The sequence below is a fragment of the Schistocerca piceifrons genome, chromosome 4 (genome assembly GCF_021461385.2).
Source record: "Schistocerca piceifrons isolate TAMUIC-IGC-003096 chromosome 4, iqSchPice1.1, whole genome shotgun sequence".
In the NCBI taxonomy this organism is placed as follows: Eukaryota; Metazoa; Arthropoda; class Insecta; order Orthoptera; family Acrididae; genus Schistocerca; species Schistocerca piceifrons.
In genome coordinates, this window is record NC_060141.1 from 383,554,765 (window position 1) to 383,575,552 (window position 20,788).

The 20,788-nt window shown below is 37.4% G+C and overlaps 1 protein-coding gene across 2 annotated transcripts in view; it reads left to right on the forward strand.

The window, feature by feature from the left end:
* The window catches only part of LOC124794976 (armadillo-like helical domain-containing protein 3), a 109,780-nt gene that overhangs the window by 50,543 nt on the left and 38,449 nt on the right, over nucleotides 1-20,788 (forward strand). For both annotated transcript variants that reach the window (XM_047258709.1, XM_047258710.1), the window contains exon 10: nucleotides 7,978-8,198. In XM_047258709.1, the coding sequence (XP_047114665.1) occupies nucleotides 7,978-8,198 (221 nt within the window). The remainder of the gene's footprint in view (nucleotides 1-7,977; nucleotides 8,199-20,788) is intronic.

Sequence of the window (20,788 nt, forward strand, 5' to 3'; positions counted from 1 at the left end):
ATATGACAGTGGAAAAACCTAGATGGAATACAAAGATTGGAAGGAGTGAAGATAACAATTCACCATACTGTGGAGGTGTTGAGCCATCTATAAGCAGAGAAATAAGACTAAAGATGTTGCTAAGCTTTTTAACAGTGTACTACTTCAATGCTAACAGGCACAAAACACACATACAAAACATATATACACTATGTCCTGGCTGACTAAATTGTACTGCCTTTGCATCTTGTGATGGAAGAGGGGCTGTGTTGGAGAGAGTTGGTGAGAGGAGAAAGAAGGTGGTGAGGGAGAGGTGAAGAGGATGGTTGGAAGAAAAGCAGCAAGCAGAAGGAATGGGAATGTGGTTATCAGTGAGTATGCCAGACAAGGGTAGGGGTGTTGCATGTGGAACATGATGGAGTGACAGAGTGGACCAGGAGATATGGTTATTTGTTTCCTTTAGTAATATCTGAATGCAGTTTTGCAATTCTTGACTTATTTTGTGTAGTTGCCAATAAATATAACATCATGAAATAAAATGGATCTACACACAGGCACAGAAATAAGTCAATAATGTCACTTGTTGGTCATCAAGCTTATTGTGCCTGTAATAGCTGTTCACGCTAGCGTTTTGAAGTTCCCTTGCATAAGCAAGCATATAGTCCATGACACTTTTGCCCATATTTTTCACAAATAATTGATAATTGTCTGGAGGTGATGGTTATTCAGTAGAAATGATTAAAGTAACGCAGACATAACTTGCCGTATGCTTTGAAGAATGTCTACAGAGGAAGACAAGTCCTCAAAATTGGAACAGTACTATAATTATACTCCACAAGAAAAGAGACAGCTTAGAAAAAAAGTTACAAACCACTGTCTCATCTCCATAATGTGCAAGATATTCACTAAAATTATCATGAATTGCTTAGAAAAAATACTGGATTATAATCATACAAAGGAACAAGCAGCCTTTAGAAATGGATAGCACAGCACACCATTTGTGAACTGTGAATGGCATTATAAGATGGAGTAATGAGTATGAATTACAAAGTTGTCTGGTACTGACAACTTCGAGAAAGCTTTCAACTCAGTATCATCGTATCTCTACTTAAAACCATAAGGAGCATGGTACTGATTCAACTATGTGAGTATACTGAATAAAATGTATATCAGTGCCACTGCTTTCATTAGACTTCATCAAGTTCGTGAGAAAATTACTACTAAGGATTCACACAAAGAATTTTCATATCACAAAAAGTATCATAAATGAAAAGCATTGAAATTTGGCTGTTCTGCATTATTAATGCTGTAGAACAGGACTGTACAAGAGGTGACTAGGTGAGGACAGGCACTCGTGCTCGGTTGTCACATGGACAGTGAGCAGTCACAGTAAAATGCGACAGTTGAACATCATCAAGTAATGCAGAGGAAATGCAAACTGTGCACTGTCTTTTGAGAAATGATCGTGTATTACGAGCGTTGTACCAAAAGTAAGGTTCCCAATGAGCTACAACCTCGAGGGAAGGTGCTAGGCTAAATCCGAGAACAGTGCCTTGTGCAGTTGTCCCCCCACTCTTGAGCCCACCCGTCTGCAATTCACTACATCACTCAGTGTGTTGGCTTGGCAGCCATCAGAGATGAAAGTGTTGATCATCGCTCCCGCCAAGTGCGAGGTTCGTGCAGTAATCTGGTTTCTCCACACAAGGAAGTTACCACCCATGGAGATTCATCGGCAACTGACTAAGGTTTAAGGTGAAGAATACATGACCATTCAGCAAGTCCACTAGTGGTGCAGGGCTTTTGCTGAGGGTCACACAGAAGTTCACGATAAAGAACGGAGTGGAAGACTGCCGGTTTCAGATGTGATTGTCCACAAGATCAACAATGAGCTGCTCAAAGATTGGAGGGTCATTGTCTGTGAACTTGTTGAACGCATTCCTGAAGCTTCCCACGGCACGCAACGTGCTCGCAAGTTTCTTCAACAGTGTGAGGGGGCAGGCAACAAGGAGAAGTTGTTGGACCCTATAGTAACGGGAGATGAAATGTGGGTGTTTCATTACACCCCCGAAACAAAACAACAATCTTGTCAATCGCATCTTCCGGTTCACCACCATCAAAATAATTCAAACAAACGCAGTCGGGAGAAAAGGTTATGGTGACTGTGTTTTGGGATCGGAAGGGGGTTCTCCTCATGAATTTCATGCAACCTGGGATGACAATAAACTCAGATGGATATTGTGAAACATTGACCAAAATCCGGCGAGCAATCCAGAATTGCCGGAGTGGACGACTGACAGAGGGAGTAGTGCTTCTTCACGACTATGCTTGACCTCACATTACTCGTCAGGCACAAGAGCTTTTGAAGAAATTTGGGTGGTCTGTTATACCCCATTCCCCGTGCAGCCCGGACTTAGCCCCAGTGATTATCACCTCTTCCCCAAGCTAAAGGAACACTTAGGTGGCAAACATTTCAATAGGACGATGAAGTTCAAGAAGAGGTCACTGGAGCACCGTCTTAAAAAGTAGACTATATTGAAATATAATAGAGGGAAACATTCCACGTGGGAAAAATATATCTAAAAACAAAGATGATGTGACTTACCAAACGAAAGTGCTGGCAGGTCGATAGACACACAAACAAACACAATCATACACACAAAATTCAGGCTTTTGCAACAAACGGTTGCTTCATCAGGAAAGAGGGAAGGAGAGGGAAAGATGAAAGGATGTGGGTTTGAAGGGAGAGGGTAAGGAGTCATTCCAATCCTGGGAGCGGAAAGACTTACCTTAGGGGGAAAAAAGGACAGGTATACACTCGCACACACACACACATTTTTGCTTGTGTCTGTGTATGTGCGGATGGATATGTGTGTGTGTGTGCGCGAGTTTATACCTGTCCTTTTTTCCCCCTAAGGTAAGTCTTTCCGCTCCCGGGATTGGAATGACTCCTTACCCTCTCCCTTAAAACCCACATCCTTTCGTCTTTCCCTCTTTCCTGATGAAGCAACCGTTTGTTGCGAAAGCCTGAATTTTGTGTGTATGATTGTGTTTGTTTTTGTGTCTATCGACCTGCCAGCACTTTCGTTTGGTAAGTCACATCATCTTTGTTTTTAGACTATATTGACAAATAGACAAAAGTTTAAGCTTTTTAACAATGTATAAATTAATAACAATAAACAATGTTTTCTATTTGTAAAAAATTTAGGAACCTTCCTTTTGGTACAACCCTCGTAGATGCACAATAGCCTTAGACATGGACATATATACTTATGGTGCAGGGCTTAAAGTGAAGAATAGCTCTTTTCAAGTTGATGAAAAGTAGCAAGATAGCCAGGATAGGAACTTTAAAGTGAAGATTAGACATACCCTCATCTATTTACAACATGTCAGTGGAAGATGCCCTTACATTTATGGTATGCAGTGGTGTCTTGACATGCTCTAAAAACAATGAAAAATGCAGTTTACAGTGACATTACAATATCTACTAAGCAGATGATTATGGACACTTCAAAGATGGAGAGTGAGAAGTGGGCTGCAAAAATTTAATAAAGCACTGCTAAACAATGTGAGTGAAGTAATTATTCACCTGCAGTAGCAGAGAAATAAATACCTGAATAATTTTATCCAACATTTTCACGATTGTTATTGAAATATATTTTTGTTTTCAGGTCAAACGCTCAACAGATGAATCTGCAGTTTCAGCAAGTTTTCATATATCTTTTGTAGCTCCACAGGGTAGGCGGGGCCGCTACAGTGTAGAATTGGTGAAATGGCAGGGTATTAAGGCCATGGTGCTGGCCAGTGGTGGCTTGGAAAACTCAGCTGCGAAGTAAAATGTGTCTATACATTTTTGCGCTACAATGATCGAAGTGCAACGGCACCACAGACATGTCCCCAAGCAGGGGCACTATCTGCTGGCTGCACTGTCAGCTGCAGAAGGCCTTGACGGTGTGCTAGACATATAATGTCTGCATGTTTGGTCGCTAAGCAGCTCGTGGCCCAGTTAGCACTGTGTGGCCATGAATTGGGAGTGTCAGCAGTGTGGATGCATACCCAGATTCTCCTACAGGTCCTCTGCCACTGCAAAAGAAACTCACCCCAGTGTGGGGTGATGATTGTAGTCTGCTCTGACCACAAACCACTGCTCTCCAAGGCAGAAGTTAGGTGATTGCTGTAGAGGCTAAGATGGCTCCTCCATTGTATTGCTTCAAGTTGGCAGGTGCAGACTTAAGCCCATAAGCTGGTCTAGTGGAGATGGCTGCCCAGACTGGCATCAATTGCACACTAATCCATAATGTAGCAGAGACTTGGATTGCTGTGGCGTCATGGAAGGTGCTGCCAGACTGCACATAACTGTGCATGAATCAAAGGGTGTATATAGGGGTTAATGGCATGTTTGTTGTGCCAATATGTTGCTTACAGGCACATACAGATCAACACATTTGGACACAATGATTTTAGCATACCTGTTTTACCCGCACAAGCTGTGCCTACATTGAATCTGGCTGAAAAGTTGGCATTAGGAACAAGAAACTACTGATAATGTAGCCCATACTGGAAATTTGCAGTTCAAACACTTTACTTGCACTTAGGTGTTGAATGAACTGCTGTTTATAGCCAGATCGTGTCTCATTACTTTAATAACAGCAGATAAATGGATAGGCACATACTACACTCACTTATTGTTCTGTAATGTTCAAATGCAGTAGCCCAACTCTGAAGTAACTATTCACAGAAGTTCAAGAGTGACAAAATATTTGACACTCTTAAATCACTGACTTCCAGATCCAATATGCAAATAGGTACAAACATTTTGTGCACAGTAACACAGGCCAACGATGGAAAAACTTTTTTGCTGAAAATACCTTATTCTTATATTTTTCGGGGTGGGAAATCCAAATATGATACTTAAAAAACTGTATCACCCACCAATTCTTCACATTTTACAGTTAAATTTATTAAATTAAGTGATTTTTTAAAGAATTTAGGGGCTTTTATATCGATAAAATAATTTAAAATGGAGGTGTAATGAATATAGATGATGTTGGTAGCACCGCTGAAAAACATTTGCTGGCAAAATAAAGGTTGATTTTATTGTTGTGTTAACAGATGGCGTTCTGTTTACTGTCAACCTAACCTCACTTTCCCGTTTCCTGTACATGTGCTCAGTACAATGTCTAATCATGGTTGTAAAAACTCTGCTGATAGTTGTTGTTGAGTTTGTGATTAACAAGCACCAAAGAAACATTGCAGACTTTGTGAAAAAGATTTATCTATCATACGTTAGATCTAAACTTGGTGATCAAGATAAATCTTGGGTGCCGCATAAGGTATGTTATGTGTGTGTTGAAGATCTGAGAAAATAGTCCAAAAAGGAGAAAAAAGCCTTTAGATTTGCTGTTCCTATGATATGGAGGACCCATGAAATCATTCCGATGATTGCTACTTTTGCAGTGTTGATATTACTGGTCATAATTCGAAAATGAATGAATTTGGTATTGAATACAAAAAGGAAGACTGGAGGCTGCTTATTGATTCATCCAAAACTAGTTTAAAGCCTGTTTTATTACACAATGGTAACATGTATGCATCTATACCTGTTGGAAATTCAGTACATATGAAAGAAAGCTATGAAAACTTAGAAATAGTGCTAAATAAAATAAGCTATTCTGCTCATGGTTGGAAGATATGTTGTGATCTAAAAGTAAGAGGCATGCTCCTTGGTCAGCAAGTTGGCTTGACCAAATTGCTATGTTTCTTGTGTGAATGGGACAGTAGGGCTGCGGATCAACACTGGTGCAGAAAGAACTGACCTGTGAGGGAGTCTTTAAAACTTGGCGAGAAGAACATTGTACTCAATAACCTTGTAGATACAAAAAACTCCTACTACCTCTACATATAGAGTTAGGCCTAATGAAACAGTTTGTAAAGGCCTTGCCTAAAGATGTACTATGTTTTAAGTATCTCTGCCAAAAGTTTCCACACCTTTCAGAAGCTAATCTAAAAGATGGCATCTTTGTTGTACCTGACATTAGAAAATTGATGTTTGATGTTAACTTTGAATCCACAATGACCTTAAATGAAAAAGAAGCATGGGTATCATTCAAGCAAGTAGTTACAAAGTTCTTAGGATATGAAACAAGACCCAGAATATGTTTCTGCTATAGCTCCAATGTTAAAGAAATTTAAAACTTTGGGATGTTTAATGAGCCTGAAAATTCACTTTTTGAACAGTCACCTTGATTACTTCCCGGACAATATGGGAGATGTTAGGAGGAGCAGGGAGAGCATTTTCACCAAGACATTAAAGTGATGGAAAAGTTCTACCAAGGCTGCTGGAACACCAACGTGATGGAGAACTACTGTTGGTCACTTTACTGAAAAGTTCAGCAAGCAACTCATTATAGAAAGGGCTACACAAGAAGCTTCCATGAAAAAAGAGAAAGAAAATTCAAACCAATTCCAGCTGACAAGTGAAACCTCTATTAAAACGTATCATTGTTTTAAGTAGCTTACTGTAAATACAAACCAAACTTATGTTGTAGCAAAGTGTTTCATTAATTTCCCCGTTTACCGTTTAGCATAGAATTTTTATGCTATATAATAAAAAGCATATTGCTCGAAAACTATGAGTGATACAAAAAAACTAAGGCTAGATTTGGATTCAGCTCATAAAAATCTATAAAGATCAGCTATCAAAGTAAAAAGTTTTTCAAAAAAATTTTTCGTTGGCATTTGTAATTATCATTTGGAAATAACACAGTTTACAGTCTGATCCTACTGACACAGTAAGCATTACTGAAGTTTGACACAGTTTGTAATAATAATTACAATTCATTGTCCAATTAATCATTTAAAACAGTGACTAAATTATTAAATAAACTTCCATTCATGAAATTTAGATAAACCACAGTACATTTCCCTGAATTGGTGGACATGGATCTTGTTCGTTTCATAATACCCCACAAACTGACCTAAGATGGCTTCCAACATGCCTCTTCTATAAGTTTACAATAATTAAAACTGAAGTTGTCTCTTGTTGTTTACCAGGCTTTTACAAATAACAATTAATTCTTTCCACCCCAATGGTGAGCAGTGCACAACATTGCAAATTTTGTTTTCCACTCCAGGGTCAAGCCTGATGCAACAATAAACATATTTAAAAGAAAATAATGTGAAGTTACAAGCAATTACTAGAACCAGTTGGTGAGTTTTTGTATTTAGGACAGTTGAAGATAATGACTGGATGGCCGCAAGAGAAATAAGTGGATGAGTAAAAATTCCTTGAATGCTTTTGACAAACTAAGTGTTTTCAAGACAAAGTTTCTGTTATGTCTGAAAAGGAAAGTTATAACTGGGTACATTACCAGTTTTTACTTTTGGTAGTGAGACATAGACTTTAAATGTAAACATCGCTTAAAAACTAAGGGTTGCATAGTGGGCAGTGGAGAGATGCTTTTTAGGAACTACTAAAACAAAACGGGCAAATAGATCAGGGTGTCAGGCTGGAGTGAAATACATAATTATGAAGGTAACAAAGATAAAAGTGAGATAGGTGGGATGTGTAATCAGGTGAATGGATTGTAGGTGGACCAAGGATGTGCTTTTTCCGTATTCCAGAAGGTAAGGAAAGACTGATAAAATGACTAGCAGAAGGTGGGTAGATGACAGGAAACATGCAAGAGCAACATGGTTGCACATAGCTGAAGACTTAAGTCTAGAGAGGCTTCTGTCTAGCGGTGGGTGTCAAATAATTGAACAGTGAGGTAATAATTTACAGATGAATTTTGTAAAAATAGTAGTGATGTAACGAACGAGGGTATTTCCGCTAGAGCCCATAAGGATAAAAATGCAACTTTAATATGGTATTCATGCCTAAATGCTACCATTAACTTGTGTCAACTGTTGCATTGATCTAAAGCTTACAGATGTCATTCATTCCAGGAGTAAACTTTTATATAACATACATTTTTCTCACATATGAATTTTTCTTCCCAGTTCGATTGTGATGCAAGATACAAAGTCTGAGGCCAGTACAAACAATGTAAAGTTGTGTTTCCTCATCCTTACCTGTATTTCGGAAGACCAGTATGCCAATTCTCTGATGCACGATGCAAACCTCATCTTCAAGGTGCAACTGCATAGGTTGCCAATGCGCCATCGAAAACTGGCAGTGGACAAAATCTCTCCGGCTCAACCACTGGCCTCAACATTGCTTGGTTAGTAAGCTTTCTACATTATATTAATATATTTTAACAAAAATAGTGAATGTGTGCCTAGCAATAGTTTTCGTAGACATGACTAGTTCATATTATAATTAGTAGCTTCTTTGTTAACAAATGTAAATGTCCCATACTGTATTTACATCTAAGAGTATTAACTCAGACTCTTGTTTGTCAGATAATGTATGTGCCCTATTTATTCCCATTTTTATATGACCTGCAATATAGATGCTATCGCAGGACATACTTCCATCAATAACAATATTATGTGCATAGTAAGTAGAAGAGAGAGTGTGCTGACTCCCCTAGTTCACCAATTTCACCACAAGATGTCAGTTGCTCCAATTGTGACCCAAGACAGCACATTACTACGGCAGTTGCAACGATTGACCTCATTCATTCATGAACATAAATTTATACAATGAAATCAATGAATATATGGGTTTCATTAACTTAATTCATTGAACATCAGCTATCAGTTGGTTTAGATAGTTTCCAGGCAAACTTTTCCACGAGTATTCAAATATTTTTAAGCTAATTTCAGTAGTTACCCTTAGAAACAGGTGAGTTGTTTCAGGGGCAAAGGTTTTACTTTTATTGCCGCAAGTGTTTCTAGATTTTATTGTGAGCCTCTGGGTTGTTACACAAAATACTGTTAGGAAAAGAAGAGTTAAGTGCACTCACTGAATTATTGTTCTCTCTTATGAATGATTTCATTGACTTTCTGCATTTTGAATTGTACAGCTTATATTTTTCTGAAGATTTCTATTCTTTTCATATGTGAGTTACTTCGCAGTAGATTGGTTTTGGCATTGGCTGCGTAATTTCGCAAATTATAGTTTCTTACACTTCAGTCTTCCTTTTAATGACACCATTTCTGTGTCCAGTACCAGCTTCTTTCATACATTTTCTTGAGCAGAAGAAGCACTGGCAGATGACGTAGTTTCTAGCAGTTTATCATCATCTGTGCCTTAACTTCCCTTCAGGTGATTTTCTATTATGTAATATTTTGGATAGATATTTCTGTAAATTTGGGTATAAATTGGAACAGCTCCTGTTTTTAAAGACCATCTTTTTTCAGAAGTTCAACATGTTTACAATAAATGATAAACAAATCTGCTTTTTTTTAATAATTTCCTCTGTAAAATATGAATCACCCACAAAACATTTTTCAGTAAAATTGCTGTACGTTCCTGGATTATATCTTACCCATTTTGAAAATTCTACTTCCTTCTTATTGTCTAAAAAATTATTCTCTTTTAAGTGTGAGTAGCTAGAACTGCTAGTACTACATTCTCACCATAGCCTACACATAGTAGTCAACATTCACACAATACTGTTAAAAAATTGTAATTTGAGTGTCAAGTGACAATACTGGTACTAGCTTGCAGGAATGCCACCTGTCTTACGCTACCTGTGTTAATGCACGGCAAGACACTGCACTTCTCTCTTGTACTCGCTTAGTGAATGTAACCCAAACAGTAATCTTTTTTACAAATATTCCTTAACAAAAAATTGTTAATATAACAGAAGAATTTTGCCAAGCAATTGATGTTAAAAACTAGTATTTTAATTGAAAATCTTGAGGATATGTATGTACCTCATGGAAAAGACATTTTATTGATATTTTTGATTACTGTTATCTCCTAACCTCAGTTTGTAAATCCTTGGTCAACAGCAGTTGTATTTCTTTCTAGTGAGATGGAAATGTTTCTTCCATGATGTAAAATTGCTTCCAACTTCGTTGCAGATATCACTACGAGGATGTTTAATGTCTACATTTATTGCTACTCTTAGTGATCTAGAAAGTGAGCTATCATAAAGTCTCTCTTCCTCTCTTATGTTCTGGCATACCTATCCCCCCCTCCCCATCCCCCCCCCCCTCCCCTTTCTCCTCAACCTCTGTAATCACACATAACACTTAGTCTTTTGTTTATTTCATACAAATACATAAATTATGGAGCAGCTCTTGTCACAAAAAGAATTATGCATTTGAATGTGGGCATGTATCTTATTCTTTAATCCTTCCCTCATGTCTGGCAAGAGCATGTACCATACTTGTGGTCATATATCTGTCTGTTGATGTTATATCTTATTGTTGATTTTATTCTGAGTATGGCCTCTAGTGGTCTATTGTATTCTCATATCTTCACGTAATATGTGACAGCAATTATCCCCACTTATATTGAGAATGTAGAGAGAGAGAGAGAGTTGCATCCTTAGAATGAACTGCTGGCATTACAAGTCTCAACATATGTGACCCTACACATCTTCCAAAGTCCTCAACTAATGAAAGGACAGTTTCATAGTAGAGATAAATTGCACTTGTAGCAGTTCAAACCTGTTCATCTTAAATCAGGATAGCTTCCTGCCATCCTGAAATCCAAACACTTCTTGAACAACAATATCTGTTTATCAAAAGTGTGAGACCTTACTGTAAAATTTTACACCATTTTGTCTTAACTCCCTTCTGCATGAAAGGACCCACCTTTTCATATTAGAAATAAGGCATTTTTTCTGTTTTTCCATGAATCAATTATAAACATTATTTCATGATTACAGACAGCAGCAACATTTAAAACTCATTATCAGTCTGTTGTTTTGAGAACAAGAAGGCAGTAGCAGTTTTTTAAATTTTAAATGCATTATTCCATCACTGGTTGGTATAATTATTCATATTTATCAATTGAAACAGAAACTGTTGTACAGGATTAATGTACTTTTCCAACCAGTTTTTGGCTGTAATGGCTGCTTTTTGTGTCCATATGGGGATTTTTGTTTTATATGCCACCTTCAGACAATTACTGTTAGTCATTAGTTTTCAGATAATGATGAACAACTTTCAAAAAGACTTACACACAACATGTGAGATGCAAAGAACAAAGTAAATATCGCCTTTGACAGTGCAAATATGATGTAATTATATAATATAGTAGGGAAGCCAAATGGTCGACTTTGATTTATTGGTAGAATTATAGGAAAGCATGGTTCATTTGTAAAGGAGACCACATATAGGACACTAGTGGAAACCATTGCTGAGTATTGTTCGAGTGTTTGGGATCCGCATTGGGTAAGATTCAAGGCAAGCTGCTGGATTTGTTACCAGTAGTTTCGAACAACACACAAGTATTATGGAGACGCTTCTTGGGAACTCAAGTGGGACACCCTGGAGGGAAGGTGACGTTCTTCTCTGAGGAATGCTATTGGGAACATTTAAAGAATTGGCATTTGAGCCTGACTGCAGAGTGATTCTACTGCTAACGGCATACAGTTCACGTAAGAACTATGAAGATAAGATATGTGAAATTGGGGCTCATATGGAGGCATATAGATAGTCATTTTTACCTTGCTCTGTTTGCAAGTTGAACAGCAAAGAAAATGACTAATAGTGGTACAGGATACTCTCTGCCATTCGCCATATGGTGACTTGCGGAGTACATATGTAGATGTAGAAAATACACTGATGATCCCTTCATGCTTGATGTCTTGCCCCATTGCAGTGGTGTGTTCCATCAGGCTAACTGTCCCTGTCACAAGGCCAGAATGATGCTAAATTTGCTTGAGAAGTATCATAGGAAACACTGTTGATTTTGTGGTCACCAAATTGGCCTGATCTGAACCAGATGGAACATGCCCGGGCCACAGTGGTGCCAGCTCTGTGCCCACAAATCACCGGTCCATAATTTCCAAGAGTTGCATGACGTGTGTAGACATTGTGGCCACATGCCTCCTCAAACCCATCAAGGACATGTCGAATCCATGCTATGCCTAATCACTGCTGAACCAACACTTTATTAAGCAAGTGTTCCTAATGTTCATCTACATCTACATGACTACTCTGAATATCACATTTAAGTGCCTGGCAGATGGTTCATCAAACCACCTTCACCTTCTGACTATTTCTCTATCTATCTAGTTATGAACAGTGCACAGGAAAAACGAACACACAAATCTTTCCGTGTGAGCTTCTATTTCTTTTATTGTATTACAATGATCATTTTTCCCTATGTAAGTGGTTGTCAACAAAATATTTCCATATTCAGAGAAGGCTGTTAGATATTTAACTTTTGTGAAGAGATCTCGACACAATGAATAGGTCTCTGTTTTGACAACTGCCACCCCAACTGGCATATCATTTCAGTGACACTCTCTCCCTTATTTAATGATAATACACAGCAAATGGCCCTTCTTTAAACTTTTTCAATGTCCTCTGTTAGTCCTATCTAGCAAGAATCTGATACTGTGCAGCAATATCCCAAGAGAGGGTGGATAAATGTAGTGTAGGCAGTCTCTTTAGTAGACGTGTTGCAAATAAAACACGGTCTTTAGTTCACCTTCCCCATAACATTATCTGTGTTATTGTTCACTTTTAAGTTATTCATAATTGTAATGTATAGGCCTTTAGTTGAATTGTCAACCTTTATATGTGTGTGTTTTTATTGTGTAACTGAAATTAATGCATTCCTTTTAGTACTCATGTGAATGACTTCACACTTTTCATTATGATGTCTCTTCACGCCATACAGATATGCAGAATGAGATTCTGCAGCGGAGTGTGTTCTGATATTATTAGATTAGATTAGATTTACTTTCATTCCAATTGATCCGTAGTGAGGAGGTCCTCCAGGATGTGGAACATGTCAGAAAAACAACAATACATGACAAATATTTACAACTAAAACAAATAAGCTAATGTACCATTCCACAGGTCCCAAGTGGAATGATCGTCATTTTTTAATGAACACTAAGAGTCATTTTACAAATACTATTGCACTGAATTTAAAATAAAAAAGTTTTTTATTTATTTATAAGGTAAGAAACATGTAATACAACTACTGTAATACTTATTTACAATGAACACATTACTGCACTGAAATGGTGCAGAAGTTAGATTATACTTACACACTTACACACACACAAGCACACACACACACACACACACACACACACACACAAATTTTCAGTGAACACATTACTGCACTGAAATTGTGCAGAAGTTATGTTGTACTTATATACAAATCAGTTGGTTTTCCTAAGAAATTCATCAATGGAGTAGAAGGAGTTGGCCACCAATAAATCCTTTAGGCTTCTCTTAAACTGAATTTCATTGGTTGTTAAGCTTTTTATGGCTGCTGGCAAGTTATTGAAAATGTGTGTTCCTGAATAATGCACACCTTTTTGTACAAGACTAAGTGACTTTAAATTCGTGTGAAGATTATTCTTATTTCTAGTGTTGATTCCATGAATTGAGCTGTTGGTTTGAAAAAGTGATATATTTTTAATGACAAATTTCATTAAGGAATAAATATATTGGGAAGCTGTAGTTAGTATCCCTAGTTCCCTAAACAGGCTTCTGCAGGATGTTCTTGAGTTCACACCACATATAATTCTTACTGCACGTTTTTGTGCCCGGAAAACTTTAGCTTGGCTTGATGAATTACCCCAGAAAATAATCCCATATGACATTATGGAATGAAAGTAAGCATAGTATGCCAGCTTTTTCATTTTTATATCCCCTATGTCTGACAAAATTCGCATTGCAAACAGAGATTTGTTAAGACGCTTCAGCAGTTCTGTGGTGTGCTCCTCCCAGTTGAATTTATTATCAAGCTGTAATCCCAAGAATTTAACACCGTCCACTTCTTCTATCTTCTTGTCATCATATGTTAGACATATACTCTTGGGACACCCCTTACAAGTTCTGAACTGCATGTAGTGTGTTTTTTCAAAGTTTAGTGACAAAGAATTGGCTAGGAACCAGTGATTAATGTCCACAAATATTTTATTGGCTGATCTTTCTAAGACTTCACTTGATTTGCTATTTATTGCAATGTTTGTATCATCAGCAAACAAAACAAACTTGGCATCTGGTAATGTTACTGATGAAAGGTCATTGATATACACAAGAAAAAGTAAGGGCCCCAAAATGGAACCTTGTGGGACCCCACATGTAATTAGTTCCCAGTTGGATGATGCGTGATAGCTTGATACATGTCTCTTTCCTAATAACACCCTTTGTTTCCTGCCAGAGATATAAGATTTGAACCATTTTGCAGCATTTCCTGTTACACTATAATATTCTAGTTTACTTAAAAGGATATTGTGATTTACACAGTCAAATGCCTTTGACAGATCACAAAATATACCAGTTGCCTGCAATTTTTTGTCTAATGAATTAAGTACATTTTCACTGTAAGTGTAGATAGCCTTCTCAATATCAGAACCTTTTAGAAATCCAAACTGTGACTTTGACAGTATGTTATTTGAGATAAGATGGTTATAAAGACGACTGTACATTACTTTTTCGAAAATTTTTGAGAATGCTGGCAACAGTGAAATTGGACGGAAATTTGATGCTATTTCTTTATCTCCCTTCTTAAACAGTGGCTTAACTTCAGCATATTTCAGCCATTCGGGAAATATTCCACTGATAAACGACTGGTTACACAGATAGCTTAATATGTTACTTAGCTCAGAATCACATTCTTTAATTAACTTTGTTGATATTTCATCATACCCACTAGATGTTTTTGATTTTAAAGATTTTATGATGGACGTTATTTCTGTTGGGGTAGTGAGGGTCAAATTCATATTATGGAAATTACTTGAAATGTCTGGTCTAAGGTAATCCATAGCAGCATCTACCGAACCTGACAACCCCATCTTTTCAGTAACAGTTATAAAATGTTTGTTAAAAAGTTCTGCAACACTATACACATCTGTCACCAATGCATCATTTACTCTTAATGCTATTTGTTCCTCTTCATGTCTGGTTCTACCGGTCTCCTCCTTCACTATATCCCATATTGTCTTTATTTTGTTATCTGATATGACTATCTTTTCCTTGTAATATATTTGCTTTGACATCCGTATTACAGTCTTTAATATTTTGCAGTATTTCTTATAATGTGCTATAGCATCAACATTGGAAATGTTTCGGATTGACAGATACAGTTTTCTTTTTGTTTTACAAGATACCCCTATTCCTCGAGTAATCCATGGCTTCTTTGTAGACTTTGCTCTAACCTTGGTAAGTTTTGGGGGAAAGCAGTGTTCAAATAAGGTAAGCACTTTATTAGCAAAAATGTTATATTTTTCATTCATGCCATGAGCACTGTAAACATCAGTCCAGTGAATGTCTCTGAGGAGTGTCCTAAAATAATCAATTTTTGGCTTACTGATTACCCTCTTGAGCTCAGATTTAACAGATTTTATATCCTGTTCAGTATTAACATTTAACAGAAGGAACTGCATGTCATGGTCTGAGAGGCCATTGACTATTGGTTTTGTAATGTAATTTTGTTCATTAGACTTTTCTATAAAGATATTATCAATGGCTGTTTGTGAGCAAGTGGTTATCCTAGTGGGGAACTTTACTGTGGGAATTAAGTTGAATGATAGTGTTACTAACTCAAATAGGTTCTTATTGGGAGAGTCTTTAAGGAAATCTACATTGAAACTTTCCAGCACACAGTTTTAATCTGCCATGAAGTTTCATACAGATATCATCTCTAAACCATTTTACTATCGGTTTTGATCTTCTGACAACTTTACTGATTGGTAAATGACAACATCGTGTGCAAACAGTCATAGCCCAGTAGAGATAGCTCTGAAAATGGAGTTGGGCTGCAAAGGGTGGAGTGATTTCATTTTCAGATTTGTTTTACGTATTACCAGTCTTGTGAAAAGTCCAAGTTTTAAATCTTCTATCCCTTGTGTGTTATCTGCTATTTTGAAAAAAATGTTACCTTTTACAATTTCCTCCTCATTAACTCGTTTACAGTGCGTTTTAGGCAAAAAATGCCATTATCAGTTTAAAGAGCTTTAAATTTTGTGCATGTTACATATATAACATGGAAAATTCTGAACAGCTATTGAGATACCAGACTTCAAACATGTGCAGATAGTCATGAAATACTAAAGTTTAGATATGTCAGTGGTTTCACCTTAATAACTTTTTTGGTGCAGTTTTCTGCACAGTGAGCTATAACCTTTGTTGTAGAGGATTTATTCCTGAATGTAATATCATCTTTAAGCATCTCATGAACTCATGAGGTTAGTGTAATTTCTAGGGAATACATTCACAAAAACACAAAGGCCACTTTGTACTCTGGCTTCACGCTTTTACTAAATGACATAGAAATGGGAAAGAACAAAGTTGATGTAATAGGTGGCGGCTACCTCCTACACCATGTTCACTGGAATCAGAATGAAAGTTTTTTTTGCTATTTTTGAAAAAATTTGTGACTTACATACTGGGACATGATGGCCAAAATGGTGTGGTACTCTTCAATGGGTACCCCACAGAAGAAAACAAAAGAACACAAAAAGCACCGAAAGAGCTCATCATTCCAAGCTACAATCTTGTGCAGAAATTTACTTTGATGGTACCATGTTTCTGCAGACGCCAAAGGATAAATTGTTATTGAATGAAAAAAATAAATGAACAAACCTGCTTTGTGTCATTGCTTCAGAAGGGATTTCAGAGTACAGATGGTCACCAAACAAGCAATAGAAGATAGAAATATGTTAATTGTGAAAGCTGCCATTTTGTTGTCTTTTGAACATGCATGGTTCTGTTGTTGTTATAGCAGAAGACATTGATCTTTTGATTTTTGTAATGGCTTTAACACGAGACAGGTGTTGTTTTGAAAATTTGGAAGGGGTAACATAGGAGATATGCTATCTCCCAAAACATACTTCAGATATAACATTCTATCTCTCCATGTGATAAGTGATCGCAATACCACCTCTGCTCTGTTTCTACAATGTAAAATTAGATTTTGCACTATGCGTGAAAGTGGTGCTTGCCACATTAAAAGTGTTTCCATTTTCAAAGATTCAGCTTTAGAAAAAGAGATCATGAAAGCAACTGAAAAAATTCCTTGTGGCTCTATCGAGGAGTCTCGAACACTTCTGTAGATGAGTTTGATATCTTGCTTTTCTAAAGCTGCTACAATCACCAAATTCGATTTGACATGCCTACCTCCAACAAGGGATGCACTGTAGTATCATGTACATAGAACTTATCTGTAAGTCCAAATGTGGATGGGGTATGAAAACAACACCCTCAAGTGGGAACATGAGGAGGATATTGGTGGTCTAATTCCAGTGCCAATGAATAAAGAGACAGCTCCACAGCCTTTGCTTAAACATGATTTCAAGCCAGTGCAAAAGACCTGTGGCTGCAATTGCAACTGCAAAAAGCAGGACTTTGATCTCCATTGTGTGTGTTCATTGTGGATCCAAATCATGTGGAAATGCACCAGAGGTGGAATTCAACATGGAAGATGAATTAGATAATACACTACCTATTGGTTGAAGTGTTGAAGCGTAAACACTAACCTCATCTGAGGCAAAACAACAGAAGTTGATGAACTTTTCACTTAAAATTTTGTGTACATCATCAAAATAAAATTTAAGATCTATTTTTAAACTGTATTTTGTTGAAATATACATATGTATAAAAGTGTTGAAAATTGGTATTTTTATTTTCCAAAAATACTTAATCCCTAGAAATTATATGTATCTGACCAATTAAACATATATATTACATACATTATATTCAGGACTGTTATTTTTGACTGACTTTAGAGTCAACTTTCGCTAAAATTGTTAATGCAACATTTCACAGTGTGTACAGGGAGTAATTACAAGTACTTGGTATGACTAGAAGAAAATTAAGTCCTCTACATCATTGGTTATTATGCACTGTGCAGAAAATGATACTAAGAAAAGTTATTTAGGCGAAACCTCTGACGTATCTTAACTTTCTGTAATTTCATAACATTTTTGCAGGTGTTCACAGCCTGTTGTGTATGAAACTTGCAGTAAATGTAACACTGTTTAAAGCTGATAATGGCCTATTTTTGTCTAAAATGCATTGGAAGCGAGTTACTGAGGGAAAACTGTAACTAGTGTTTTTTTTTTTTTTTTTTTTTTTTTTTTTTTTTCTTCTTGGATGATGGATATCACACAAGGGGGCCAATATCGGAAAATAAGATTCTTCGCGAGAAGGGTATTACATACAACATGCCTGAGAATGAAAATTACTCCATATTTTGCAATCCAAAATGCTATCTCCATTGGGTTATAAGAAAGCTGCACAGATCATCATCAGATAGGCACCACAGAAAGGCAGCTAAACGTGTGAGCTTGCAGCCAGAAGGCCTTCTTCTGAAGCAGACAAAACACACACACACCGCACGCACACACACAGACACACACACACACACACACACACACACACACACACACACACACACACACACACACACACACACACACACCTCAAATACATATGACCCCTGTCTCTGGTCACTGAGGCCAGACTGTGAGTGGCTGCACAAGGGGAAAAAACAGTCTGGCTGGTAGGGGTAAAGCGAAGGTTATGGTGTGGAGAAGGAGGGATAGCAGAGTACTGGTGGGGGATGGCAAAGTGTTGTTTGTCGGTGCATCTGGGGATGTGGTGGGACAGGTAGGGCACCGAGGGCAGTCAAGAGGTCAGATGGGGGTTGCATGTATAAAGAGGTAGTTGAATTTCACAAGAAATATACTTTCTAAATTTGTACTGACCAGTATCAGCAGATCATTTTCTTCAAGGTAATTCATAGTGATCAAACACAGTATATGTTCCAAAATACTACTGCAAATCGACATTAGTGATACGGGCCTGTAGTTCTGCCGATTACTCATATTTCCCTTCTTGAGTAGTGTTGTGACCTGTGCAGTTTCCCAGTCCTTAGAATGGATCTTTCATCGAGTAAGTGGTTGTGTATGATTGCTGAGAACAGAGCTGTTATAACAGCGCACTATGAAAGGAAGTAATTGATACACAATCTGCATCAGAAGACTTGGCGTTATTAGGTTATTGAAGTTGCTTTTATACATCAAGAATATCTATTTCTAAGTTACTCATGTTGGCAGCTGTTCGTGATTCGAATTTTGGAATATGCACTTGGTCTTCTTTGATGAAGTAATTCAGAAAGTGTGTTTAATAACTCCGCTGTAGTGGCACTGTCATTGGTAACATTACCATTGACTGTGCGTTGCTGCTGGTCTACTTTACTTACGACCAGAATCTCTTTGGATTTTCTCCCAGATTTCAAGACAGTCTTGTTGTGAAGACTATTAAAAGCATTTCACATTGAAGCCCGTGCTAAATTTTGAGCTTCTGTGAAACATTGCTGGGCTTGGAGGTTTTATGTTGCTCTAAATTTGGCGTGCTTTTTCCGTTGGTTCTGCAACTGTCTCTTCACTGTTTTGTGTACCATGGGGGACTAGTCCTGTCTCATATTAATTTATTTGGGATACGTCTCTCCATTGCTGTTAACACTATTTCTTTGAATTTAAGCCATGCATAATTTGTTGGGAAGGAGTGGAGGTCGGCTAAGCCCTGTATCTCTCATCATGCTCCGGGTTACTTGTTGCTAATATGTCAAGCTCGTTTTCAAAACTATTTACACTTCCAGTAATTTTTGGCTCATCAGTGTTTGTAAGCCAAACAGTACCTATATGTAGAGGAAACAAACCAGAAAACATTAAGACATTAATGTGTGTGTGTGTGTGTGTGTGTGTGTGTGTGTGTGTGTGTGTGTAGAACATCTACAGTTTGTATTTATCATTAGTGAATTTCCTGGATATTACAGCCATGAGAATGAAAACAGTGATTCAATTTGTGTACCATATTTATTGGCAAAGCACTATTTTCATAGCAGTTGTGCAGTTATCAGTAGCATTTACACAGAACTTGCCATGTGCTTGTGGTTAACTCTGGCAACAGATTCTTAACATTACAAAAATTGTACCTTATACTGTGAACAAGTTATTTATAAAGTAGTTAACTAAGCATTGCAATTACAGGAATATATGTATATCAGGGTATATACGACCCGGGAGATCCGGGAAAAACCTGGGAATTTTTTCATCCAGGAGAAAACTGGGGAAAACCCAGGATATTTTTGAATTCCGGGAATTTTTCATTGTTTGAGTTTTCAGTTATTTTTTGGAATTTTAATTGGTAAGAGTCAATACTCTAACAAAGGATATTACTGTATCCTGCTACTGCAGAATAATACTTCAACAATAAAACATAAACAAGAGAAAAAACGAAAATAACTTAAATTGCAAAGGAAATGCGCCATATACAACAACGACACACAGTGCTCATGCAAGCGTCTGCCAATTGAAAATGTATTGAAGGTTTTAGGAAGACTATGCAGTGCTTCATAACAACAAATTGCCTCCAATGAGCGTGAATTCGCAACTGTTTACATTCGATTTGTTTTAGCAGTTACGCGCGGGCTCATGTGCATGCTCAGTTGAGTCATGTTTGAGTAGTAGATTCTCCAGCTTCTGGCTACAGGAATGTGGCCGTTGGCTGTGCAAGCAGTCGCAGCAAGTAGCTAGATGCTACCGGGAAAAGGGGGCACCAAATTCATATTCTTGAGAAAAAAAAACTTGTTCCACAAAGCGCCTAGCATCCAGCGCATGTTTGTCTATCGATTATTCATATGATTTTGAAAGACTTCCCTGTTAGTTTTTGAACATTTTTGAACACATTTTAAGTTGATTTCTAAATGAATCAT